General features: G+C 35.4%; 1 protein-coding gene across 1 annotated transcript in view; it reads left to right on the top strand.

Annotated features, from left to right (window-relative positions):
- Positions 1–24681, top strand: part of PTPRT (protein tyrosine phosphatase receptor type T) — a 680289-nt gene that overhangs the window by 563558 nt on the left and 92050 nt on the right. The window contains exons 14-16 of the mRNA XM_070939969.1: positions 8158–8214; positions 21843–21978; positions 23061–23081. Coding sequence (XP_070796070.1) covers positions 8158–8214; positions 21843–21978; positions 23061–23081 — 214 coding nt within the window. The remainder of the gene's footprint in view (positions 1–8157; positions 8215–21842; positions 21979–23060; positions 23082–24681) is intronic.

The raw sequence follows: 24681 nt of genomic DNA, 5'->3' as shown, positions 1-24681 counted from the left end.
TCAGCGAATATAGAATGCCTATTATGATTAAAGAGAAACATATTTGAATCTCTAACTTCTATTATCTTTATTGAGTCTGATCCTGAAAATATTGCAACAAGCTGGTAGCAGAGGATGGTTAATTGACTCAATAAGTAATTAAAAATGTCCAAGAAAGATAGGCCCAACACCAGGGCCTACAGCAAAGAAATAGAAACTGATCAAGAGACGATCAACGAATCCACTAATGCGATCTCGAGAGAATCCGAAGAATACACCACTGAAGAAGAAGAACTGATGAGTGAAAATAACGACCAGGAAGAAATCGAGATAGAAAATAACGAACTCAGGTCAGAGATATTAAAGATACTAAAAAGCCAAAAGAATGATGAAAGCCTCATCGCGGACCTCCAGGAGATGCTGAGAAACAGCGGAGCAGCGAGAGAGAAAAACGTCATTAAAGAAAAACTCAAAGATCAAAAAACTGTGAGTGAAATGACTACTGAGAAAATAGTTGTAAAAAAGAAAAGATGTGACCTCGCGCGAAATTTTGAACGGCAGCCATCTTGGTTTCAACGAACTTCAAAAGAGAGTGAAGCAGAGCCAATCAAAACGCTCAGTTCAAAATTTCTGGTGCGAAAAACGCTAACAGACGAAGAAAGTGAAAAAGAAGTCTCAAACTCTTCAGATGAACCAAAATCAGAAAGTGAAGACGATTTAACAAAGTCTCAAGTAAAGTCAGCAATGAAAACGCTTTTTGCTGCTTTTGGGCCAAGATTGAAAATTTCCAAGACATCAACAAAGAAGCAAGAAATCAAATCGACAACTCAAGACCTGCACGCTCCCATCCTGACTTCGAAAACGACGACACCCGAGCCCAGAGAGCCATGCCGATTCCGTCCTACATCGCAGACAGAATCGAGTGCCAGCGCACACAAGAGAAAGAGAAGAACCGTCGCCATCACCAAAGCCCCAAAAACCGAGCCAGAGACCGACTCATCTGAAGAGGAGCGGATCGAGAGAGCTGAAATGGAGAGAACCTTCCACAACGGCGCCAAAGAAGAAATGAGCAACGCGCATGTGCAAAACTACGTAGACGGCCCCGAAAGACTTGAACTGGCCAGAGAACCGCGCAGACTCGTTACAAGCATCCCAATGCCGTTCTGTAATTTCCTGCACTTGAGAGACCACGGACTGCCTCAGGTTGTAAGTAATGGACAAAATAATGTGGGGAATTTACCCAGTGACTTCCCAAAACTTAGAGTTGATGGCATTAATTTACAAGAGTGGTACCAACAGCTTCAGGTTATTTTTATGAAAGAAAATTTACTATTCTTTATAACTAGTCCTCCAAGAAGACCTTGGACTTTAAAAATAGATTGTTTACATCATAGAGCATTTTTCATAATAATTTCTAGCGTGTCTCCTGCAATGTATCATAGCATCAAACCAAACCTAACTGTATCAGAAATAATTCAATGCATGTTTAATCTATTTCACAGCGATAGCGTAGCCACAACCACAAGAATGTCTAAGGATTTCTTTTCTTCTAGAGTGAAACCAGGGGTTTCTATAAGTGAGCATTTGATAAATCTAAACAAAATAAGAGCTGAGCTGCAATTGAGGGGGGAAGTGATTTCAGATCAAACAATGAAAAGTGTTATTATCAATTCACTTGATCCATCATGGGATAGCTTTATGTCACACTTAGATACCATTAATTTGGGATATTTATCAATAGAAAGTCTATCTAACAAATTATTATTATTATCGTTCCAGTAACCAAACAGAACACAAATCTTTTAGGAAAGTAGTCTTTCAAGATAAATATAATGAGGCCTTTAGATGCCACAATTGTGGATCCAGGGAACACAGTAGAAGAGACTGTCACAAAGTCCCAAGGGAGAGACATAGGCCAGAATATAGGAGCAAATACAACTACAGACAATCTTCCACAGATAGACACAAATATAGAAGTCCACCAAATTACAGAGAAAGTAGAGGGGGTAGAGAAAATTCAAAAGAGAGAAAATCTGGGTCACTAAATGGGCTAAATAAACAAGACAGCACCAGAACACAACAAGATGAGAACAATAATTGGCTTATTGATTCTGGTGCAACAAATCACACCACTAACAACAAAAGTATATTATCTTCATTTACAGAAGATAAGTTTGTGATAAAGGTAGCTAATCAAGAAAAGGTTCAAGTATTAGGCAGAGGAAATGTGACCTTGCCTGGTTTAGGGAAAATAGAGGGGGTATTATTAATCCCAGAAATACCTCACAACATACTGAGTGCTATAAAACTAAGCAGAGAATCTGACATCAATATAGTTTTCTCAAAGGGGAAAGCAACTATAGAAAAGAACAAAACAAATGTAGGCACTGTGATGATAAAAGGGGGTCTACCCTATCTGATAACCAAAGAAAGATGGTTACATAACATTGATTCAAATATGGAAGATTGTATTGAAGCAGATGATGAAAATGTCAGTAACAGTGACAATGATGAATGTAAAATAACTCATGATAACAAAAATACACACAATGAGAAGAAACCAAAAATAGGTAAACCAATTCATGATGAGTGTGCTCACATATTACATAGGAAGTTAGGACATGCAAGCTTTCCTGTAGTACAAAAAATGACTGAACACGCAGAAGGTGTCAAAATAAAAAATTGTGAAAATTATTTGGAATGCTCAGTATGTAAATCCACCAAACTAAAAACCAGTCCCAGACCAAAAAAATCTAACAGATCAACCAACAATATTTTTGATTTGGTACATATGGACTTAGTTGGTCCATTAACTCCATCAATTACCTATAGAAAACGTTACTTCCTAACAATAGTGGATGATTACAGTCGCTATGGTTTTGTTTACACATTAAAGCACAAGGATGAAACCTTTCAGAAATTTAAGGAATTCTACAAACGCATAGAAACACAACATAATATCAGAATAAAACAAATTATGACAGATAGGGGATGTGAATTCATGTCTAAAGAATTCTCCCAATGGTTAAAGGATAGAGGGATGCTACATTTCACGTCCAATCCATTTTCTGCATTTCAAAATGGGATTGCAGAGAGAAAGAATTCCACACTACAAACCATGATTAGATGCACATTAGAGGATGCTGGTTTAGGCAAACAATTTTGGTCAGAAGCCTTACATTATTCAAATTACACTCAAAATAGGACATGGTCCAGTATTGTGAATAAGACACCATATGAGGTGATGTACAATAGAAAACCCAAATTAGCACACATGCACATATTTGGAGTTACTGCAGACGTACACATACCTAAACAATTGAGGAGAAAGGGAGAGAACGTATCCAGGAGATTAAGATTCATGGGATACGAAACTGGAACCAAAGGGTACAGATTCATTGATAATAATAACAAATTTATAGTATCCAGAACTGCTGTGTTCCATGAGCAGGCCAATTGGTCTAAATTGCACCTTAATGAAATATTTCCTAATAAAAGCAAAGATAATATATCTTGCGAGGAAGGAACAACAGAAAATCAAAGTATCAACAAAAGTAAGAACAAAACCAAAACTTGGACAAATAGTCAGCATAAAATAAAGACAGACACATTAACAAAAAAGGAAGCTAGATATTTGCATGACAACCATAGCAAACCTGAAAGAAATATTAGAAACAATAGAAACCAAATACCAAATAAATACAAAGATTACATAATGCATATGAATGGAGAACAAATAACACCTAATACATATGAGGAAGTATTGAAACTTCCCCGTGAAGAAAGAGAAAAATGGGAACTAGCTATGGAAAAAGAGATGGAAAGTTTACAAGGATTAAATGTATTCACACCTGCGATCGCACCTAAGGATAAAACAATTATAGGTACCAGGTGGATTTATAAAATTAAGAATTTAGAAGGAGGTAATACCTTATACAAGGCCAGACTAGTTGCACAAGGTTATGCACAAAAATATCCAGAAGACTATACTGACACATATTCACCAACAGTGAGAACAGAGAGTGTCAAAACAGCTCTTGTAGTAGCATCTGCACTCAATCTGGACGTGTTTCAATATGACATACAGACTGCATACTTACACGCGAAATTAGATAAGGAAATATATGTAAGAGCACCACACAGTCAATACACTAATAAGAACGAAATTTGGTTATTAAATAAGAGTCTGTACGGATTGAAGCAATCTGGCAAAAGATGGTACGATTGTTTGGTAAAAGTACTTAAGACCATGGATTTCAACGCCACCACTGCTGATAACTGTTTCTTTGTAAAAAAGAGTAATGATCATATTGAATTTGTATTAATTTACGTTGATGATATTTTATATATTGGAAAGCATAAAGAGAGCAGGGAAATCTTTGTAAATAAGTTAAACGAACACTTCTCATTGAAATCACTAGGTAGAGTGAACAAATACCTTGGTGTACAAATTAACAAAACAAAAAGGGGATTCAAACTTACTCAGAAAGATAAAATCATTGAACTCCTAAACAAATGTAACTTAAATAATGCCAAAACATGTGACACACCTATGCAAACTGATTTTCTCAGAAACATTGATGAATCTTCCCCTGAGTTTAAAGACAACACATTTTACAGATCAGTTATAGGTTCACTCCTTTATATATCTAATTGGACTAGGCCAGATATTGCATTACCTCTCAATTTATTGTCAAGATATGTTAGCAGACCAACCTTGTATCATTGGGAAGCTGTCAAAAGAATTTTAAGATATCTGAAAAGTACATTAGATTTTTGTTTAATATTGGAACCCAATAATGACAAAGAACCAAAAATTACTTGTTATGCTGATGCAGATTGGGCTGGTGATACATCATGCAGAAAGAGTACCTCTGGTTATGTTTTTCTGTTGAACGATTGTCCAGTTTACTGGTATACTGGTAAACAAGAACTGGTAGCCACTTCTACCACAGAAGCGGAATATGTTTGCTTGTCTAAAGCTGCAAATAACCTTGTATGGTTCAATGATTTGATCACAGATGTTTGGAAGAAACCTACTTTACCATTTATTATGCATGAAGACAATAAAGCGGCCATTGAAATATCTAGATCCGATGCAATTGGACAAAGGTCCAGGCATATTGATATAAAATTTAAGCACGTGAGACAACTATCTCAAGACGGATTCATCAAAGCAATACATTGTGATACTTCTGAACAATTAGCTGACATATTAACAAAACCCTTACCTTCTAAACAACACAAATATTTAACTTCTAAATTATATGTATTATATTGTCCTGAATCTGAATGTAACTGGTGTTGTATAACGAATCGGCATTTAGAGGGGGATTTGTCAGATGTAAATGCCTTATTCTCTAATGTGTAAATAATGTATATATGGAACATCAGGGGTTAACTTATTCTTTGGACTTTAATGTATTCATAATTTACCACTCCCATTCCTGGCTCCACCCCTTGTATATATAAGGAGCCATCCTCCCCATTTTTCCTTGCTTCTATCTTGAATATTCAGCGAATATAGAATGCCTATTATGATTAAAGAGAAACATATTTGAATCTCTAACTTCTATTATCTTTATTGAGTCTGATCCTGAAAATATTGCAACAACAACTATCATAAATACATGCTGGTTGCCAAGTGTCCAAATTTTGATCACATGACTATGGGGCTGCTGTGATGGTCATAATGAACAATGAGATATTCTCTCTCAGCTCAACCCACATCACAGGATAGTTGTTGTGGGGAAAATAGGAGGAGGAAGGTATGTTGGGCATATTTGCTACCTTGAGTTATTTATAAAAATAATAAAGATGAGATACAAACAAACAAACAAACAAACAAACAAATAAATAAATAAATAAAATAAAATAAGTGTGCGGACCAGTCATAAGTCCCTTTCATCAGCGCCATGGTAACTTTTGGTTGCTAAACAAATGGTCATAAGTCAAGGACTACTTGTTCTTTTTGCACATTCTGCTCTCTTATGAGATAGTGAAAGACTAGTAACTTTTTCTCATTTATAGTAGCAATAGCATTTAGACTTATATACTGCTTCACAGTGCTTTATAGCCGTGTCTAAATGGTTTACAGAGTCAGCATATTGCCCCCAACAATCTGGGTCCTCATTTTACGGACCTCAGAAGGATGGAAGGCTGAATCAACCTTGAGCCTGGTGAGATTCGAACTGCCAAATTTCAGGCAGCCACCACTGCGCCACCACGGCTCTTAACAATGCACTTAACCAAAAAACTGCCTCTCCAAAGGAGGTGTATTATTTATATGATTTCTTTTTGCCCATCTTCTACCATTCCTGAATAAACTGGGAAAATACATGTATCTGGTCTTACTTTGAAGTCTTGTAGTCTTCAGATATGGGCTAGCATTTCCAATTTAACCAACATTCATTACCAGTGCCTCCAAAATGAAATATTAGAAGCTGGTGTAAAATGTCAATACATATTATGTTACTCTTAGTGACAAGAGTATCTAACATAAAGCCCCATGATAATTGCTAAAGAATGTAGAAACCAAGTCAAAATTACTTCTTTTTCATTTCAGGAATTTGGGTGAAATAAATATGAAATTCCCTATCATGAAATTAAATAAGGTGGGCTGGGCTGAAACAATTTCAAGAGGGGGGAAAGCAAGAAAGGTGCTATTTAATATCAGCATATGGAAGGTAGCTTCTTACCTTACCAATTTCCAGTATGTCAGTGTAGTACTCCTTCCATGGTAATCAAATAATCTGCAAGATGAATTGATTCTGAAAAATAAAAGTATGCATGCAAGTTTCCCATTGTACGATGCAATCCCTGTTTAATTTAGGAGGAAACTGGCTAACAGGACTTTCTGTCATTTATGTGTTTCTAGAACTTTAAAAATAATGAAAAAGAAGACATTGATCAAGAAATTAATTCCTTTTTTCCATAATCATTTGGAAATCAACTCATGGCTGCTTTCATTCTACCCAACTATTCACCCAATTAAAAAATGAGGGATGGACATTTTGGTCAGTCCTTGATTAAAGCAAGAATTGTCTTCTGAAGCACTTCAAAGTTTAGTGACCACAACTGGGACTGGCAACTCTGTTGTTAAAGGAAGCAGTTGTCAGTCAAGCCCCAACTGTGTTTACTTCAGCTTTTCTTTGCTTTATAGACCTGTGAAGGTCGTGAATGTGAGGATTGATTCTAAAGTTACTTTTTCATCACTGTCATAATTGTGAACAATCACTACATGAGGCAATTGCCAAACCATGATTATCTCTACCCTTCATGTGTACACGTGCACGTATAAATTTAACAAAAATGCAAATAATTTTCTTCTCAGTTAAGTCAACTGAAACAAAAAGTATATGCCTCTGATATTTATATGCAGGAGATCCTGTTTTATTCCAAATAGTGAATTTCCTGAATTTATTATAATGTTCAGGATATTACAAACATACATGCAGACAATATGATTGATCTACACATCTGCACTACCCTACATATCCCTCAAATGGATATAAAACTGCTATCTAATCTTTTTTTCTTTATTATTAGTACAATCTGTTTTGTGCCTTTAGTCTTTTTCATACTTGAACTTGTATCCATGACAAACTAGTTTAAATGAGAAAGAGGTGGAACTTTATCCAGAATTTAAAAAAAAAAAACAGTGAACATGTTTATCAACCTTAATGTGCATCATTAGTAAAACGAGCATTCCTTTCAAATAAGATAATAATTAAGCCTCAATTTATTTGTTCTCTGCCACAGAATTTTAATTGTAAAAAAATATGTTGTTACATCCTTAGTTTCTTTAATGACATACTGTAAATTTTATATTCTTTAATTGTATGGGGTTTTTTTTTCTTTCTTGTAAACTGATTTTTTTCCCCTTGTCTCCAAACAATATTAGCATTAATACTTTATTTGTGAAAATTGCATTAGCTTGTGAACGGTATGCAACTGATTCATGTAATGCAGAACATAATATATTAATTATAATTGAAATCCAGGCAGAGAGCTCATAAATGGCTTTATCTCATACATATATATGTATATTAAAATTTTGAGTGTAAATTTTCAGGATTAAAATGCAATTTTCTGAAGTGGCACATTTTTATTTTTATTTCCTTTTTTCTTTTTTCTCTCTCATGCATGCTGCCCGGAAACTGTTTTTCTTGTTCTTAGCAGTAATAGGTAGGCAACAAGTGACCACTCGATACCCACCCAGCCTCATGAGCACAGGTGATTATCAGTACAGGAAAGGAACTGTCATAAAAATGCAAACATTTTGACAGTTACTGGATTGTTATGTCATATATTGTCTGCATGTTGAAGCATGTATGCTCTCATTTATCATTCTGATTTGTTTAATAGCATATTTCTTAATATTTTTACACTCTGCCAGCATAAGTGCAGTTTGAATATCTGCAGATAGCAGTTAAATAATACCTTCATCCAGAATGACACTCCACTACCAAACTTGCCTTAAAGTTTCAGATATACTAATATTGGGAGGTAATGATCTTCAGATTGTTTGTCTCAATATTTTCCTAATAAACAAAACAAGTTGGTAGCAATACATTTTTTAAAAAATTAGAATCAAAAAAGATATAGGAAAAAATCAAGTCATAAATAAAGAAATAGAATCGTATTAAATATCTTTTGAGATGGGTTGACATGATAGAAAATATTACACTCATCAGAAAACAAGCAGTTTAATTTTTAAATTGACATACACAGCATGTTTAATTTGGTTCCTTCATGAATTTTGTCAAAATCCATGCCACAAAATGGGAACCAAGGAAATCTAATTTTATATTTATTTATAATTTTATAACAAAGATGACCTTTGTTCAGTTAAATAAACAGAGTTAGCTTAAGCTTGCTATCTTTAAAATGGTTCCAAGCATTAATATCTTTTTGGTATCCAGTTAATGAAAGCAAGCAAGAAAGTTATGTTAGCATTGTTTTATTCCAAATAGAAGGATGTAGAAGATCTGTACTACAATCCCATTTGTGACATCTTCAAGAATCAAAACTCAGTTTTGCTTTGTAAGAGGTTCTTTGACTCCTCTCATAATACAGGAGGATGTTATGTTTTCTATTCATTCCTCTTCCTGAATAAGGAATACATGCAGTTGCATAATACAAATTCAAGTCAGGGTTGAAATATATTTGCCATTTATTCATATTAAGGAGAGTAGTTGGTAGACTTGCAAATCATGGAAAATTTCTCTATCACGTTTTCCCAGTATGTTGAACCTTTAAGGAATTGCATGAAGAGTGAACTACAGTAGATCCACTGAATTCCAATATATTCCAATAAAGCCAATATATACCAATCCAATGAAAATATGGGAAACATTTATTTTTCTGTTTTCCCTCAGTATTCAATGTAATATGATTAGGATTGTGGTACTTGTAATAATATCAGAATATTATTTGTAGTTGTACAAAATATGAGAACCTGTTTGGTGTAATAATTTCAGTACCACAATACAAAATTGTAGGTCGTGACTTCTAGTCCAGGCTTAAGCACAAAGCCAGTTGGTTGACTTTGGGTCAGTCATGCCTTCTCAGCCCTAGGAAGAAAACAAAAGTAAATCGCTTTCAAAAAGATTGTCAAGAAAATCACATGGACTTTTCTAGGCAGTTTCTAGAAGTAAAATCTGACATAAAGACAACATAATTGAAATTAGAAAGAAACTTTCAGGTGGGAACATGAAAAGAAAACAGCTATGAAAGTTCTTCTCCTGGAAGAATTTAGTATCTGAGGACAATTACTAAATAGCAGTCCAAATTTGGGTTTGGAAGGGAATATGCTACTATTTGTCTTCAGGCAGATTTTTAATGTTTCTTCTTGCTATGCTCCTACAAGCATTTGTCTCGGCTTGTCGTTCGTTCAGAACTGCGATATGAAATAATCACCAGTAACACACAGAGAATCAGGGTTTACTTTGGCAATGATAAGCTTGCAGTCAAAAGTAAAGTACAAGTCGGTGTTTTGGTTCAAAGTCAGCGCTGGGTGTAATCACACCACAGCGCTATTTAACAAAAACTCAGCCCCTTAAACATACATCCGGTGATTATCAATCAAGCACCCCCCACTCCCTTAACAGTAACAGCTGCGAGCACCAGAGCAGCGAGGACAGCAGAACCGGAGAGGCCCGGCAACGTCATCAATCATCGCCCTGAATGCTGCTATCTAGGAACTGTTTGTGTGTTCACTGCGGCTGCTTATCTCCACTCCTTCGTCTCCCACACCCCCCATCGATGGCGAGCTCCAGTAGGACTCGACAATTTGTTGTAAAATAGGGGAAAAAAAACTTCAGTAAAATAGGACATCCATGAATCTCTCTGAGTGCACATTGAGGTAAAGCCGCAATAGACATCAGCATAATTTGTAATTTGCTAATGGCAATATATATATGAAATAATAGCCTCTAGAACAAAAAGAAACACAAATTTACCCACTACTCAATATATGAATAGCTCCATAACAGGGGTGTCAAACTCAAGGCCCGGGAGCTGGATCCGGCCCATGGGGTACTTAGATCTGGCCCACCGGGCTGCCCTGGAAACAGTGAAGGACTGAACTGCGGTGTTTCTGCCAGTGAAAATGGGCTCCCAAGCTCCATTTTCACTTGCCACGGCCTCCTACAACCCTCTGCCAGTGAAAACATGTGCGACCCTCCCAAGCTCCATTTTCACTGTCAGAAGGTTGCAGGAGGCTGTGGCATCTGAAAACTGAGCTCAGGAGGCTATTTTCACTGGCAGAGCACTTGGGCCACCACAGGAGCCCCCAACACAAGTGACGTTAAGCTGGCCACACCCACCCCAGCCCCCAGAGGTCAAACAACCGTGATGCAGCCCTCAATGAAATCGAGTTTGACACCCCTGCTCTATAACATCAAAAGTCTGTTCTTTTGAATAATATTTAATTTACTAGGACTTGTTCTTTTGTATTATTAAAACAATTATATTGTTTGCAAAATATTCTACTTTCATCTAGATCAAATGCTATTTGCTATTTGTCTTTTCATTACTTGGACACTATTCATTTGACAAGTTGTTTTTTGTTCTATTTTCACACAATTTTGGTGCATTTCTTCCTAGGTTAGAGTGATGAATATTGTCTGTGCATAATCACTCCAAAATATATACTGAAATGTAGGTTTATTTCATAATATGATCAAATTGTGGAAACAACAATAGTTATTTCAGAATAATAAATTGACATGCTTATTCAGTTTATAAGAGAACCTTTTTAAAAAAAGAATAATCATGAGGTCCATTCTGATTGTGTGCTTATTAGCTTAATATAATTACAATTATTGTCAGAAAATTTTACTAGGAAACTAAATGACATTAAGCCTAATTCTATGTGGACAATTGTTTTTCTCTTCCACTACTATCCTAGATATACATACACAGACAAATAAAATGGAAGTACCATATTTTTCGGAGTATAAAACACACCGGAGTATAAGACACACCTACCGTTTTTGTTTTTTTTGTGTGTGTTTTTTTTGGACAAACACACATACAAACATACAATGTATTTTCTTTGAACAGAGTATTTTGCCGGTTCACAAATTTAAACAGTGTTTAGTCATTTCATTTAATTTAAAATTTCTATATTTCCTTTTTGCCATATTTATTCCTCATCTATTTTTTAAAAAAAAAACAATATTACCCTTCATCCTCATCTCTAATTTTAATCAAATTCAATTTTTCCCTTCTATTCTATATTATACCCCTTCCCATTGTCATTTATTTTTATATCCATCCTCACATTGGTTAATTATGTAATATTACAATTGTTTAATACAAATTCAACATTTTAATATAAATCAATTAGTTATATAATTATCTTTTTTGTATATTAATCAATATGAACATGAATATTCCAATTATTTCCACGCAATCCAATTTCTTACAAATTAATTAATTATATTTACCAATAATAATAAACCAAATAATTTTCCCCATATATTTCTCCAAACCACAACTTAACCATTTCTGCTTTCAACACAATATACAATTCAGGGGTGAAATCTAAATTTTTTTGCTACCGGTTCTGTGGGCGTGGCTTAATTAGTGGGCGTGGCTTGGTGGTAAGGTGACTGAGTGGGCATGGCCAAGTCAATGTCACTTCTTTGCCCTTTTTTAACCTACAAAACACAACACAACACAACTGGCTCACCCACAATGTAAAAAAATGTCCAGCTGTGCTAGACCCAAAATGGCCCCTGCAACAAGCAGGAACCTCACACAGCCACAAAAAGCCCAAAAAACCAACTTTCACACTTTACACACACAAAATTCCACATACAGCTTTGTGAGATTTTGTGTGTTTGTGTAGTTAGAGTGAAACACTACAGAAACACACTAAATCTCAGAAAGCTGCACAAATATTATTTTATTTTAATTTATTTTTATTTTTATTTAAAAGCAGCTAAATTTAAAACTTCCTAAACTTTAAATGGCTAGGTCTAAAAAAAGAACAACTAAAAAAACCCCCAATTAACTATTTTTTTAAAGCTCCCAAAGGGGGAAAAAACTTATCCAATAGAACAGGGGTCTCCAACCTTGGCAACTTTAAGACTTGTGGACTTCAACTCCCAGAATTCCTCAGCCAGCTTTGCTGGGAGTTGAAGTCCACAAGTCTAGGCAGGAAGGCAGGCAGGCAGAAAGAGCTGCTCACCGATGAGCTTGATTGTAGGCAGGGAAATTCAGTTGCTTGCTGATGCATGGATTGCAATCGTCATGCGATCAGCAGCTAAGGTAAGCAAGCTGGAGGCTGGGAGCGGGGGAAGAAAAAAAGAAACTTTTTTTCTTTTACATGCCTCTGGCTATCCAATTAGCAGGCAATTCTGGTGATCCTGATTAGCAGGCAACTCACTGGGATGTCAGAGCTTGGCTGGTCAGAGCCATTTAAAAGGAAAAAAGGGCTCTGATGATCGCGGGGCTCAGCTAGGCATGGGGGGCGGGGGCAGGAATTTTTGCTACCAGCTCCGAACTGCCCGCCGCCATCGCTACCTACTTGCCCGAGCCGGTCCGAACCAGGAACATTTTACCCCTGATATAATTCCCTAGTTAAATAGAACTTTCCCCTTACGTTACTCATTTTCGCATCTTAAACTCTCCCAATAACCCAAATAGTTTTGCCCATATAATCCTCCAAATCACAACTTAATCATTTCTACTTTCATCACAATATATAATTAAAAATATTTCAATCATTACAATTTTCCTAATTAAATTTAAAAATGTTCTAACTGTTATCCAAGCTACAATTTAATCCTTTTTACTTTCACCACCATATACTATTAAAGGTATTTCAATTGTTACAGTTTATACTTATTCATATTTCTAAAAAAAATAAAAACTTATCATTGTCTAGATTTTAAAAATACAAAGACAAATATTCCAATTATTATTCATTTCATTTTTACAATCATGATTTCCCCTTTATTTCTTACTACTATTCATATTTCAATTCTAAATATGTATAACATCTTTCTCTTTCATTTCTTTTTCTTTTTCTCTCTTTCCATTTTTATTTTTGCCTTTTTCTTTCTCCTTTTTTCCTTTTGTGTTTTAAAATCTTGAACTCTCCTCTTTTGCCCTAAATTTCCCATTATTTGCACCTACCTTTTTTGTGAAGAAAAAGAAAAGAAATCTCTGCCTAATTTTTCCTTGCAGCAAACAGCCTGCTTTACTTTCAGTTTTGTTTTCAGGGTATCTTGATTAGCACAAGGGGGAAAAAATCGGCTCCAGCACTCTTTGCAGCAAGCAGCAGAGCCCTCTGCAAAACAGCTGAGAGCAAATCAGCTGAGAGTCAGGAGGCCGATTCAATCAACTTGTGCAAATTAGCCTATGCTGAAACTGAAAGGAGCTGTTTTTTCTTGCTGTTTGCTTGCAAGGAGGTAACTGCTGCGAGGCACAGGCCAAAGGGTGGGGGCTAGTGGGCTACATTCGGTGTATAAGACGCACCTAAATTTTCACCCTCTTTTTGGGGATAAAAAGGTGTGTCTTATACTCCGAAAAATATGGTAATTCATTCATAATCATTGAACTGAAACTTTTCTTAATATTAAGTTTTATTTGTATGTATTAAAGAAACATTTGAAACAATCACCAGAAGATTCAGAAATGACAAACATTTATATGAATATATTTGAAGATGACCTAGACCTGTGATGTCGAGCCTATGGCACACGTGCCACAGGTGGCACATGGAGCCATATCTCTGGGCACGTGAGCCCTAGGTCAGCTCCAGCGCACATCAGCTGGAGCTGGCTGCGCCAGCCAGCTAATTTTTGGCCCTTTCAGGCCCACCAGAAGTCGGGAAACTGGCAATTTCCAGGCTCCAGAGGGCCTCTCGGGGGTGGGGAAGGCCTTTTTTGCCCTCCCCAGGCTCCAAGAAAGCCTCTGGAGCCTGGGGAGAATAAAAAATTGGCCTACCGGGCCCACCATAACCTTTTTGCCATTGTGTGCCAAAAGCATGGGGGGGGTCACGCACACATGCACAGGGGGGCAGGGTGTAGGGGGCATTGAATTATGAGTGTGGGCACACACACACATGACCTCCTGCACTCCTCCTGCTTTTGGCACACGATGGCAAAAAGGTTAGCCATCACTGACCTAGACAATATTTCCCTTATTATATAACATAGGACAAATGAATGAAGGAATATTACACTTTGATCCTTGAGGAGCAAAAACTGTTTCAACGGAACGATATAAAGCACTACGTTTCAATTATCTCTGGTTATTTCAAAAGGTTATGATTAATATATTGTAACTATCCAGAGTCCTTAAAGCTAAGCTTCCAAATTCATGCTAAGACCATGTTTCTGTTAATAAAACATCCTCAGCTTTCTTGAGTACTTATCTGATTCTGCTATTATCATCCTTAATACATCACATTTCTTTTTTTCTTTTTCTTTTTGCATACATTTGCTAAAGAATATGTGCAATAAAACAAACTTTTAACAATAACATTTGGAAAATACAGTTTTTGGGAGAAGGAAAAGTTATTTACACCGATCATGAGCCTTATGTAAGCACTTTTGGAAAATATGGAATTGGGGATGATGATGTGATCAGGAAACAGTCACACAGAATCAAAACCTCCTTGTCTTGTCTATTTGTTTTGCAAGTAAGAAAATAATCCAATTTAAATATTCCATTTATAATCCATTATAAAATGGATTATAAACTAAAACTTATTCTTTTTAGAATTTTCTTTGTCCACTTAACAGGATTTGAGAAGGCTCAGGTAGTATTTCATTTCACTGTACATCTACAAATTCTATCTCTGTTTTGTATATTTATTAGAATTTTTTTATACAGGATATGTAAGATAAACATTTTCCACTTGGATTGGTAGAGTGGAATGTGTTTCTATACAAATAAAATGTTATAGAGAGAAGACATTTCCTTTTAACTCCGGAAACTATAATATTTTTATCCAGATAGTCTAGATTATGTCCAATAATTTACCATAAGAGAAAAGTATGTGTCATTATATCATGAAATCATAGAGTTTCCTACTGTTAAATTGTTCTTCGTAGTAAACAATTTCCTAATAGTTAAATGGAATTCGATTGGTTGCAATTTAAGTCCATTTTCCCATTATTTGATTTTAGAAATGTTGAAAAATAGGTTAGATTTTGACCAACCTTACAGTTGAGTAATCTCACAATAAAATAAAATGCTCAAAGTGGCAAGTCTGATGAATACCAGATAGAAGAGAATAATTATTTCCCATGACTCAGAAACTATAATTCTCTTATTACAATTTACCAATAGCAATAGACTTAGATTTATATAGTGCTTCACAGTATATACTTATATAAGCAGTATATACTTATATACTGCTTATATACTGCTTCTCTTTTTCAGCCCTCTCTAAACTGTTGACAGAATCAGCATATTGCCCTCAACAACCTGGGTCCTCATTTTACTGACTTTGGAAAGGCCAGTAAAATAGAAGGATGGAAGTTGAGACAACCTTGTGCTGATCAGGCACTCTAATTGCTGCATTCTAACCACTGCACCACCACAGCCTTTTGCAGTTAACTATTATTCCAGTATTTTTTTCACAAGTATTATTAACAAGCCAAGAATCCTTCATGAACGTATCCCATGATAATGTTGCAAGATTTAATCTAGGTCAGTCACCAGGACAGAATTTTGGGCTTGGGCTTGACAGCACAAGGAAACAACAGCCAATCACTGACCATCATCACACCAATCAACCAATAGGAAGGCATCACATAAATAGGACTCATAGAATATGCCAAAACACATATTCCAGTAGAGAGAAGTTCCCTGAGGACAGATTCCAGCATGAGTCCAAAAGCTCAGAAAAGTAAACCTCTTCTACTAGTGACTGACCCAGACTGGATTTTGCAAGAATCCTTCATTTTATACCTATAAATTTGATCTCTTTTCCTTAAGGCAAAAATATCACATCTGTATTAATTTGTTATTTTCAACCCATTTCATAAACTTATTGAAATCATTTTAACATAATTTCTATTTTTAGCATATTAGTTCTCCCTCCCATTGTTTGTCAACTGTAAATTTAAGAAGCATTAAGAATTGGTTGCAATTGTTTCTAAATATAGAAATTTAGAAATAAAGATAAGGCTTGAGGTTTACACTTTTCTTTGTAGCATGCAGTCCATGCAGGTACTGTTTAATTAAAAGCATGTTTTTAATATGGGAAACTCATATGGGAAAGTGGTAGGCAACAAAGGGAGTATCTATGGGACATTAAATTGGTGGTTACAGAGGTAGAAACATGTATGTAAGGAACTCAAATTTAATGAGAATCATGCACTGAATTAGCAGCAGAGAAAAGCCAGATATATAATTTTTAGAAAATATAACTTGAAACATTAATTGCTTTGGGCTTGAAGTCTAAGAAGTGTAAGAAATTGAAAGTATAAGAATCTTGTGCTCAATTTTCTCACCACGTGAACTCTGTTCCTGAAGAAATCTGGGATGGTAAATGTTAACAAAAAAGCAATATTCTGACACACAGTCCTCTACAATTAAATTTATTGAACGGGAAAAGGATCAGATTACCAAAATCTTGACAACTGAATGCTTTCACTTTAGTTTAACAGCTTTCAGTTTATCTCTAGATTTATTGCAGTAGGCATTTCTAATTGTCTTTGTTAAAACTGTCTGATGAACAGAGGAGATGGCTAACCATTCTTCTGATAATGGAGGAGCTACACATATACCAAGCTAGTAATTTTTTGCAAACTATTATTTATTGGGTTCTGAGAAGCCTAAATCTTGTTTTCCTCATAAGGGATTTAGCATTTGTTCACTGCTGAAAAGATTAATTCCCTCAGAATCAATTAACCTCTAATCTTTAAATGATGAAACAGGGTTTACAATTGAATACACATACACATTCACACAGACATAACAAACCTACACATATGCACTCACATGCTACACTCTGCATTTTATTAACTTGCTTTCTCCATGAAAAAGCTTCATTGTACAAGAACCAACAGCTATCTACTCAAAAGGTTCAGGTAAATGAGTTAAAGTTCTACGAAATTCATTTCACATTTTTGTGAAATGTGAAACACATGAAACAAATGAAACACATTTTTATATGTTAAATTTTTATTTTATTTATTTATTTATTTATAATTTAATTTATATACCGCCCCCCTCCCGAAGGACTTGGGGCGGTGTACAGCCAATTAAAAACACAAAATACAACAACAGTTTTAAAATAGTTAAAAGTATTAAACAATTTCAGCCAGAATTTAAAACCCAAAATTAAAACACCAATTTAAAAATCATTTACATAGATAGCTCTGCCTGGCGGAACAGCAGGGTCTTAAGGGCACAGCGAAACACACGGAGGTCGGAGATCTTGCGTATTTCCAGGGGCAGTTCGTTCCACAGGGCAAAAGCTCCCACAGAGAAGGCCCTTCCCCTGGGTGTCACCAGCCAGCATAACTTGGCCGATGGCACCCTGAGGAGTCCCTCTCTGTGGGAGCAAATTGGCCGGTGGGAGGTTACTGGTGGCAGAAGTTGGTCTCGAAGGTATCCAGGTCCTGAACCATGGAGCGCTTTAAAGATGGTAACCAACACCTTGAATCGCACCCGGAAAACCCCCGGAAGCCAGTGCAGCTCGCGCAGGAGAGGTGTCTCCTCTCCTTGTCAACATAATGCTACTGAAGTGCCAGTTGTGTTCATGTCCTGAAAAGACAAAGAGAGAGAGATGGATAGAGACGGAGACAGAAAGACAGAGATGGAGAGAGAGGGGGGGGGGAGGGAGAGAGAGAGGTTGAAAGTTCCAGAGAGCTGATAAAGCCAGCATCTTGATAAAACATGAAGAAAATGTTTTTTTAAGAATCACTTGTTAGCTTTGTATTGATATCAGTTATAAAATAGATTTATAGCTATCAATCTTGCCCTCCCCACCTCCTCAAGACACAGCTTTTCTGGAGTGATAGAATTAGTGATATGAGGAAAGGGGCACTTTTTGCTAGTTTTCAAAAAAGATTCCATGTTATAACAAAGCATTATGCTACACATCAAGGCTGTGTAATACTTTTGGTTTGCAGGGAAAAAAGGTACTTTGAAGTTTATCTTTTCTTCATACTGTTCTGCAGCTAGATAGCAAAGCTGTTTGAACGTGGAAAAAGATGGAGTTGCTGTAAGCCATTGCTGACGGTGGTTTCATGATACATGCTCTGAAGCATCTTTTTCTGTTTACCTCTTTACCTCTAGTGGTGCACAGCCAGGGATATTCAGAGCCAAAGGGAAAAATAGAAATCCAATTAAATGAATCAGTTATAAATGTTGCTTTTAAAAATGGAAAATCTATGATAAAATTGTTCCAATACAAACAGTTTTAAAATTCTACCTTCTATTGACACTGTGATGCAGATCTTTGTTGGAATTGATAAATGCTAGAGACAAACACAATATTTTTTCAATGTTAAATGTTGTAGCTGTTGATATATTATGACATCTGAAATGATATACATCTTCTCTGTATGATAGAAGAATTTGGATAATTTATATGTAACTTCTTAGTTAATTTATCTATGGCAGTGGGTATTGGAGACTTTAGAAAATAGAAAATTAATTTTATAAATTATTGCAGACTATTTGTATCATACTATGTACTCTAGCCATTATCTTATTCCTCCCTGATAGTTTGGAAGGTGAGTTATTAGGAAAGTCATATGAAAGCCTATCTAAGTTCCTCAGCCTTACTAGTCTACTTTATTTATGTTTTTATTGATTATGTGCCATCAGGTCGGGGTCAATTGTTAGATAGATTTTCTCTATGATCATCTATCCTTAACCTGGTCCTTCGAATATTCCAAATCTTCCTTTACTAATTGCCACTAAGTCCATGCACCTTGGAGCTAGTCATCCTCTTCTTCTCTTTCTACTTTGTAGTAAAATAAAATGTTACCGTAAAATATTATAGCAAATTAGTCTTCATATTATTAATTAAATAACTATTGGTGTGGAGGAGATTTGACTATTGCTCTGAATTTGATTTCCCCATCCAACTCTTTGCAGAATAAATAAATGTTTGTTGTAGATTGGCTAAGATGTTTAAGACAGTAGCATTTGTGCATTGATATTTAATTGCTGAGATTCTAAAGTATTGAGACACACTTGCTTCTGGTGGCTTATAAATAAATAAACAAATACCATAGTTGATCATTTATTTAAATCATGCACATCAAATTATTTTAACAGTCACACACACACATACACCAGTAGTGGGTTTCACTTACCTTTGCTACCGGTTCGGAACTGTGAGCATGTGATTGCTTCGCTTGCACATGGCGCTTCTGCGCATGCGCAGAGCATCTGTGATGATGTCCGGGTGAATGGGCGGAGCCTCCCGCTGCCGCCGCTACCAGCTCACCTGAACCGGGGTGAACCGGTAGAAACAGTGGTGGGATTCAGCCAGTTCGCACCACTTCGGGAGAACCGGTTGTTAACATTCTGAGCAGTTTGGCAAACTGGTTGTTGGAAGAAATCATTAGGGCAGAGAACCGGTTGTTAAATTACTTGAATCCCACCACTGGGTAAAAACCCACCACTGATACACACCAACACACACAGACATAGACAAACACAGATATGCACACACACACACTCTTCCACAAACACAAGCAGTGAAAACCAGGTAGAATTTCACTGTACTCTGAAATGAAATGCACAATCTATCTTGCACTAATTGTTTAGGTAGTAGTCAGTGAAAATTAACTTCTTATATTTATTCCTCCAATTTCTTTATATAGAGCCTATGTGTACCTTGCAATAAGGAATGTCACTTCATGCACATACTGAATAATGTTTTTCGACTATAACCAGACAGTTGAAAACTCTTCAAAATCTTCTGCTGGTGTTCAGTCTATACTCTTAGCAAACTGTATTTCCAAATGCAAGCAGCTTCACTTGATTTTGTTTGAGCGCCTCCAGAGATTGAAGATCCAATTTTACCAATTTCATTTGAGTGTTTTCTGGTTTATTGGAAGCCCTTAAGGGCATGAGAAATACCACTGCTATTACAATATGTTTCTGGACAATTGCAGCAGTTGAATGACATAGATCCTATTCAGATGCTCCCTTAATTGCTATATGCTGGAGGCAGTAATCCATAAAGTATAAGCTCTTAAAATGCTGTTCTACTAGTCATTGGGGATACTGGACAGAGCACAACTGTTATTGAAATTTCTGGCAGAAAGTCATAGCTAGGCATATTATCCTGGTTTGCTTCATTTAGTAAATGAAGCAAAAATATTTTTGCTGACTGAAAGTGTGGGATGCATATTTAGAATAGCTATTGATGTTGTAAAATATGAGCAGAGCTATATTTGCACTTTGAGATCTTCCCACTTTTCAGTTATGAAGCTTTGGCAATTAAAATGGTATTCAAAGCTCCAGGAATATGAGGCAAAGGGTGTTCTCAATTAATTTTAATACTCCTGTGTAAATATATATAATAATCGTTTATAAACAAACCTTCTTATAAAGAACTGGCAAGATTGCTCTACTGGTTAAGGCACCAGGCTAGAAAGTGGGAGATTGTGAATTCAAGTCTTGTCTTAACCATGAAAGCCAGCTGGATAACCTTGGGCTAGGCATTCTCTCTCAGCCCAACTCACCTCACAGAGTTGTTGTTGTGAGGAAAATAAAAGCTGTGTTCAGCACCTGTAGATATTTGTAAAAGTAATATATTTATACAAATAAATAAAATAATAATAATATTAAATACATACTTGATTTAATGGTTATCCATTTTTTTTCACTTGACACACTTTTCCAAGGTCTGACATCTTCATTTTATTAGACATAAAAAAGTGGTTGATCGAATAACAGCACATCCCACTTCTCCAACCCCATCTCCCTACTTGTAATTGGACTTTAATGGTTGCTTTTATTTATTTTTTTAATGTAGATAGATAGATATTTATGATTGTAAGCTTCCCAGAATTACCCTGTGGTAAGATGAGCAGCCAATAAAAAATATAAATAAATTAATAAACATAAAAATATTTATTTATTTTTTTAAAAAAAGAATGGCATACAAAATTATATTATGTGGTAATGCATGATAAATTTACTGAAATGGGGTTATGTTGGCCATTTAGTCTGTTATATCACAGAGCATATTGTTGGAAGAGAGAAACTATTTTTGTCAGATTTGGGGCAAAGATACATCTCTCTTTCTATCATGGCCAAATACAGGTTTGGCTTTTTATTGCATTTGAACAGTTGTTGAAATCTGATTTACCTGGGATTTTTCAACAATGCTTTTATTTTCTCTTTTTCTACAACTTCTTAAGGAGCTTCTACACAGAATTCTAATGTGGTGGAACCAGAAAAACAGGTTGATAATACGGTGAAAATGGCTGGAGTTATAGCTGGTCTTCTGATGTTCGTAATTATCCTTTTGGGAGCAATGCTTACCATCAAAAGGAGGTATGTTTCTAAGATCTCTACATTGCCTTGGTTTGGGAATGTTTATTATTGCCGTTATCTTTTGTTTAAATATTTAGCATTTAATTGGTGCATATTTTATGCTCATTTGGGGGTGCAAAGTGTGAAGCAGTTTAGAAAAGGGGTCTCCAACCTTGGCAACTTTAAAACTTGTGCACTTCAATTTCCAGAGTTCCTCAGCCAGTTTTGCTGGCTGAAAAACTCTGGGAGTTGAAGTCCACATGTCTTAAAGTTGCCAAGGCCGGACACCCCTGGTTTAGAGGTTTTTCCTCTTTTCATGGAATTTTATATATGTGGCTAAAGGAAAGGTTCTTCTCTGCATGGGGTTCTTATTCTGATTATATGTTGTGTGGCTGTGATGTATGTATATTTTCCTTCAGCCATTTGATGGAATAATGAATTGTGATTTACTTATTACTAGCTTGGTGAGTGTGGGAAACATGCAGAACTTTTTGATATTTATTTACCATGGGGATAAATATATGAGTGTTTAAATATATAAAAACCAATTTTAAGTTCTGAGTTCTCAATACATGTTGTCATATCCATACTATAGATTTTTGTTGTTTATAATCTCATTCTTTCTCCCAGAAAAGTCTGGGATTTGTAACTCTTGCCAGTCTGGGAAAGAAAAAGTCATCTATAACAAAATGTACAAATTTTCATTGAATTACACTTCCCAATATTCTTTGGTTGAAGATATAATTACTAAAATATTATTCCAATAATAATATAAAGTTGTGGTTTATTCAGGCCAGTTTGTATTACCTGAGCAAGTCATTTCACTTAGCTACAAAAAGGAAATTAGTTGATTATACTTCCACACCATCAGATGTTCAATGGTATATATATACGTACACAATTTTATTAACATTACACGTTTGCATTTTTCAAACTGGAATAATTCATTAGAAGAGCATTATATTCAAATTGTGTATGTGTGTACTTGAAGACTGATACATATGCAGTTCATGTGTTATGATGTTGCTTGTCTGCTATTGTTATTACAAGCTATGTAATGTGTGGGTTGCTTCCAAAAACTCCCTTTCTATTCTTTTTTGAAGGAGCGGTGCAGTAGATCCAAGGTGATTATTAATCTGCTAAGTGTGGCTTGACTGTGCATGTTCAATGACAGCCATTTCCTCTGGACCATGCACTTCAGATGGACAAACTTATTAAAATTTGCTTGAGAAAGAAGGGCTGTATGAAGGATTTGTTTTGGTTCATATGACCACCACTTTACAAAGTTGTTGCTGGCATGTATTAGAAAAAAAAAAAAGCTTTGAAGCAGGCCTTTTTTTTTTTTTTTTTGCATCTGTATATGCTTTCTATGTAAACCACTGGCTATCACACTTCGAACCAGCATGGCATGCTGAGTTTCCTTGCTCTCATTTTATGATCACCATGCCTACTACATATTGTGATTTAGTCATTCAATTAACTTGGCAGTTTCTAGCATCAAGGAAGCATTTTTGTATTGATTATATACAAAAACTACTTATATTTCAGCATAGTTAAAGGAACCCAGATAGTATACCAATCTGAGCCTATGATAGTCATAGGAATCTGCTCATACCAGGAGGTTCGTGTTTCTTTTTTTAGTTGTCTTTAATTAAACTCCTTTAAGTTTAGAACTACAGTACAGCTTTCTATATATGTGGTGTAATTATATATAAGTATAATTTATGGTACCAATAAATGGTACAGGGGAGAGGGAACCTATTTAACACATTTTTCTTGTTTCTTAAAAATATTTTCTTACAGTTAAGTCTCTGTTATAGCAAAGACAAGCAGTCCATCAAAAAACATGCATAAAATAAATTCTACTATACTAAACACCAGTTACCATTTGTCTCTATAAACCCCGAGGATGCTTACAAGCAGCAATCTACAAATATAGCCTATACACAAGCATTAGAACTCTTCGTAAAAAAAAAAAAATCCTGCGTACATTTTTTGCATTTAAATTTAAATTCAGTTCAATGAATTAAATACTATACACTTTTCCATCTTTTTTGCAGTTTCTCTTGCTGATAACGGGGAGTGGGGAGGATAACCTTCTGAAGGGGTATATAAAATGACTGAATTTGAACCCTTTCAAATTTTGAACCATTTCATTTTTAATTCAAACATTATTTAATGTTTGTATTTGACAACCAAACAGTCTGTTTGATTATTTTGGAAGGATTTTAAACTTGACATAGAGTGGTTTGCACACAAAGCTCTTCAAAATGAGACATTTGCTCTTGGGCTGGCCATTTTGGATTGAAAACAGTTTGCTGTTCATCTGTAGCTTCTTGCATTAAATGGAAGCAAATTAGTGAATTTTACACAACTAAGCTACATTTGGGGGCATTTGTGCATAGACTTGCTTTTCTCTTCACTAATTCCATTAAAATATAATTGAAGCAGTAACTGGAGTAAAAGTAATACATGTCTTTTATAAATAAATGTTTTTGTATGGAACTACATTCTACCTTTATTTATTTATGAGTAACCATTGTGTTTGAATATTAATTACATTTCACTATGCTGCTATTTATCATCTAATTGTTTTAAAGTATACTTATATGAAATTTAATATAATAATTCTGGAATGGAAGGAAAAAGGTAATTTATATGTTTTCTTCCTACAATTATTTATCTTTTCACTAAGTGTAACCAGATTAGAACAAAGTTTGTATA

The sequence above is a fragment of the Pituophis catenifer genome, unplaced genomic scaffold (assembly GCF_029215685.1).
Source record: "Pituophis catenifer annectens isolate HBS135680 unplaced genomic scaffold, rPitCat1.0.hap2 SCAF_3, whole genome shotgun sequence".
Taxonomy (NCBI): domain Eukaryota; kingdom Metazoa; phylum Chordata; class Lepidosauria; order Squamata; family Colubridae; genus Pituophis; species Pituophis catenifer.
This window is presented reverse-complemented; position numbering and strand designations above follow the sequence as displayed.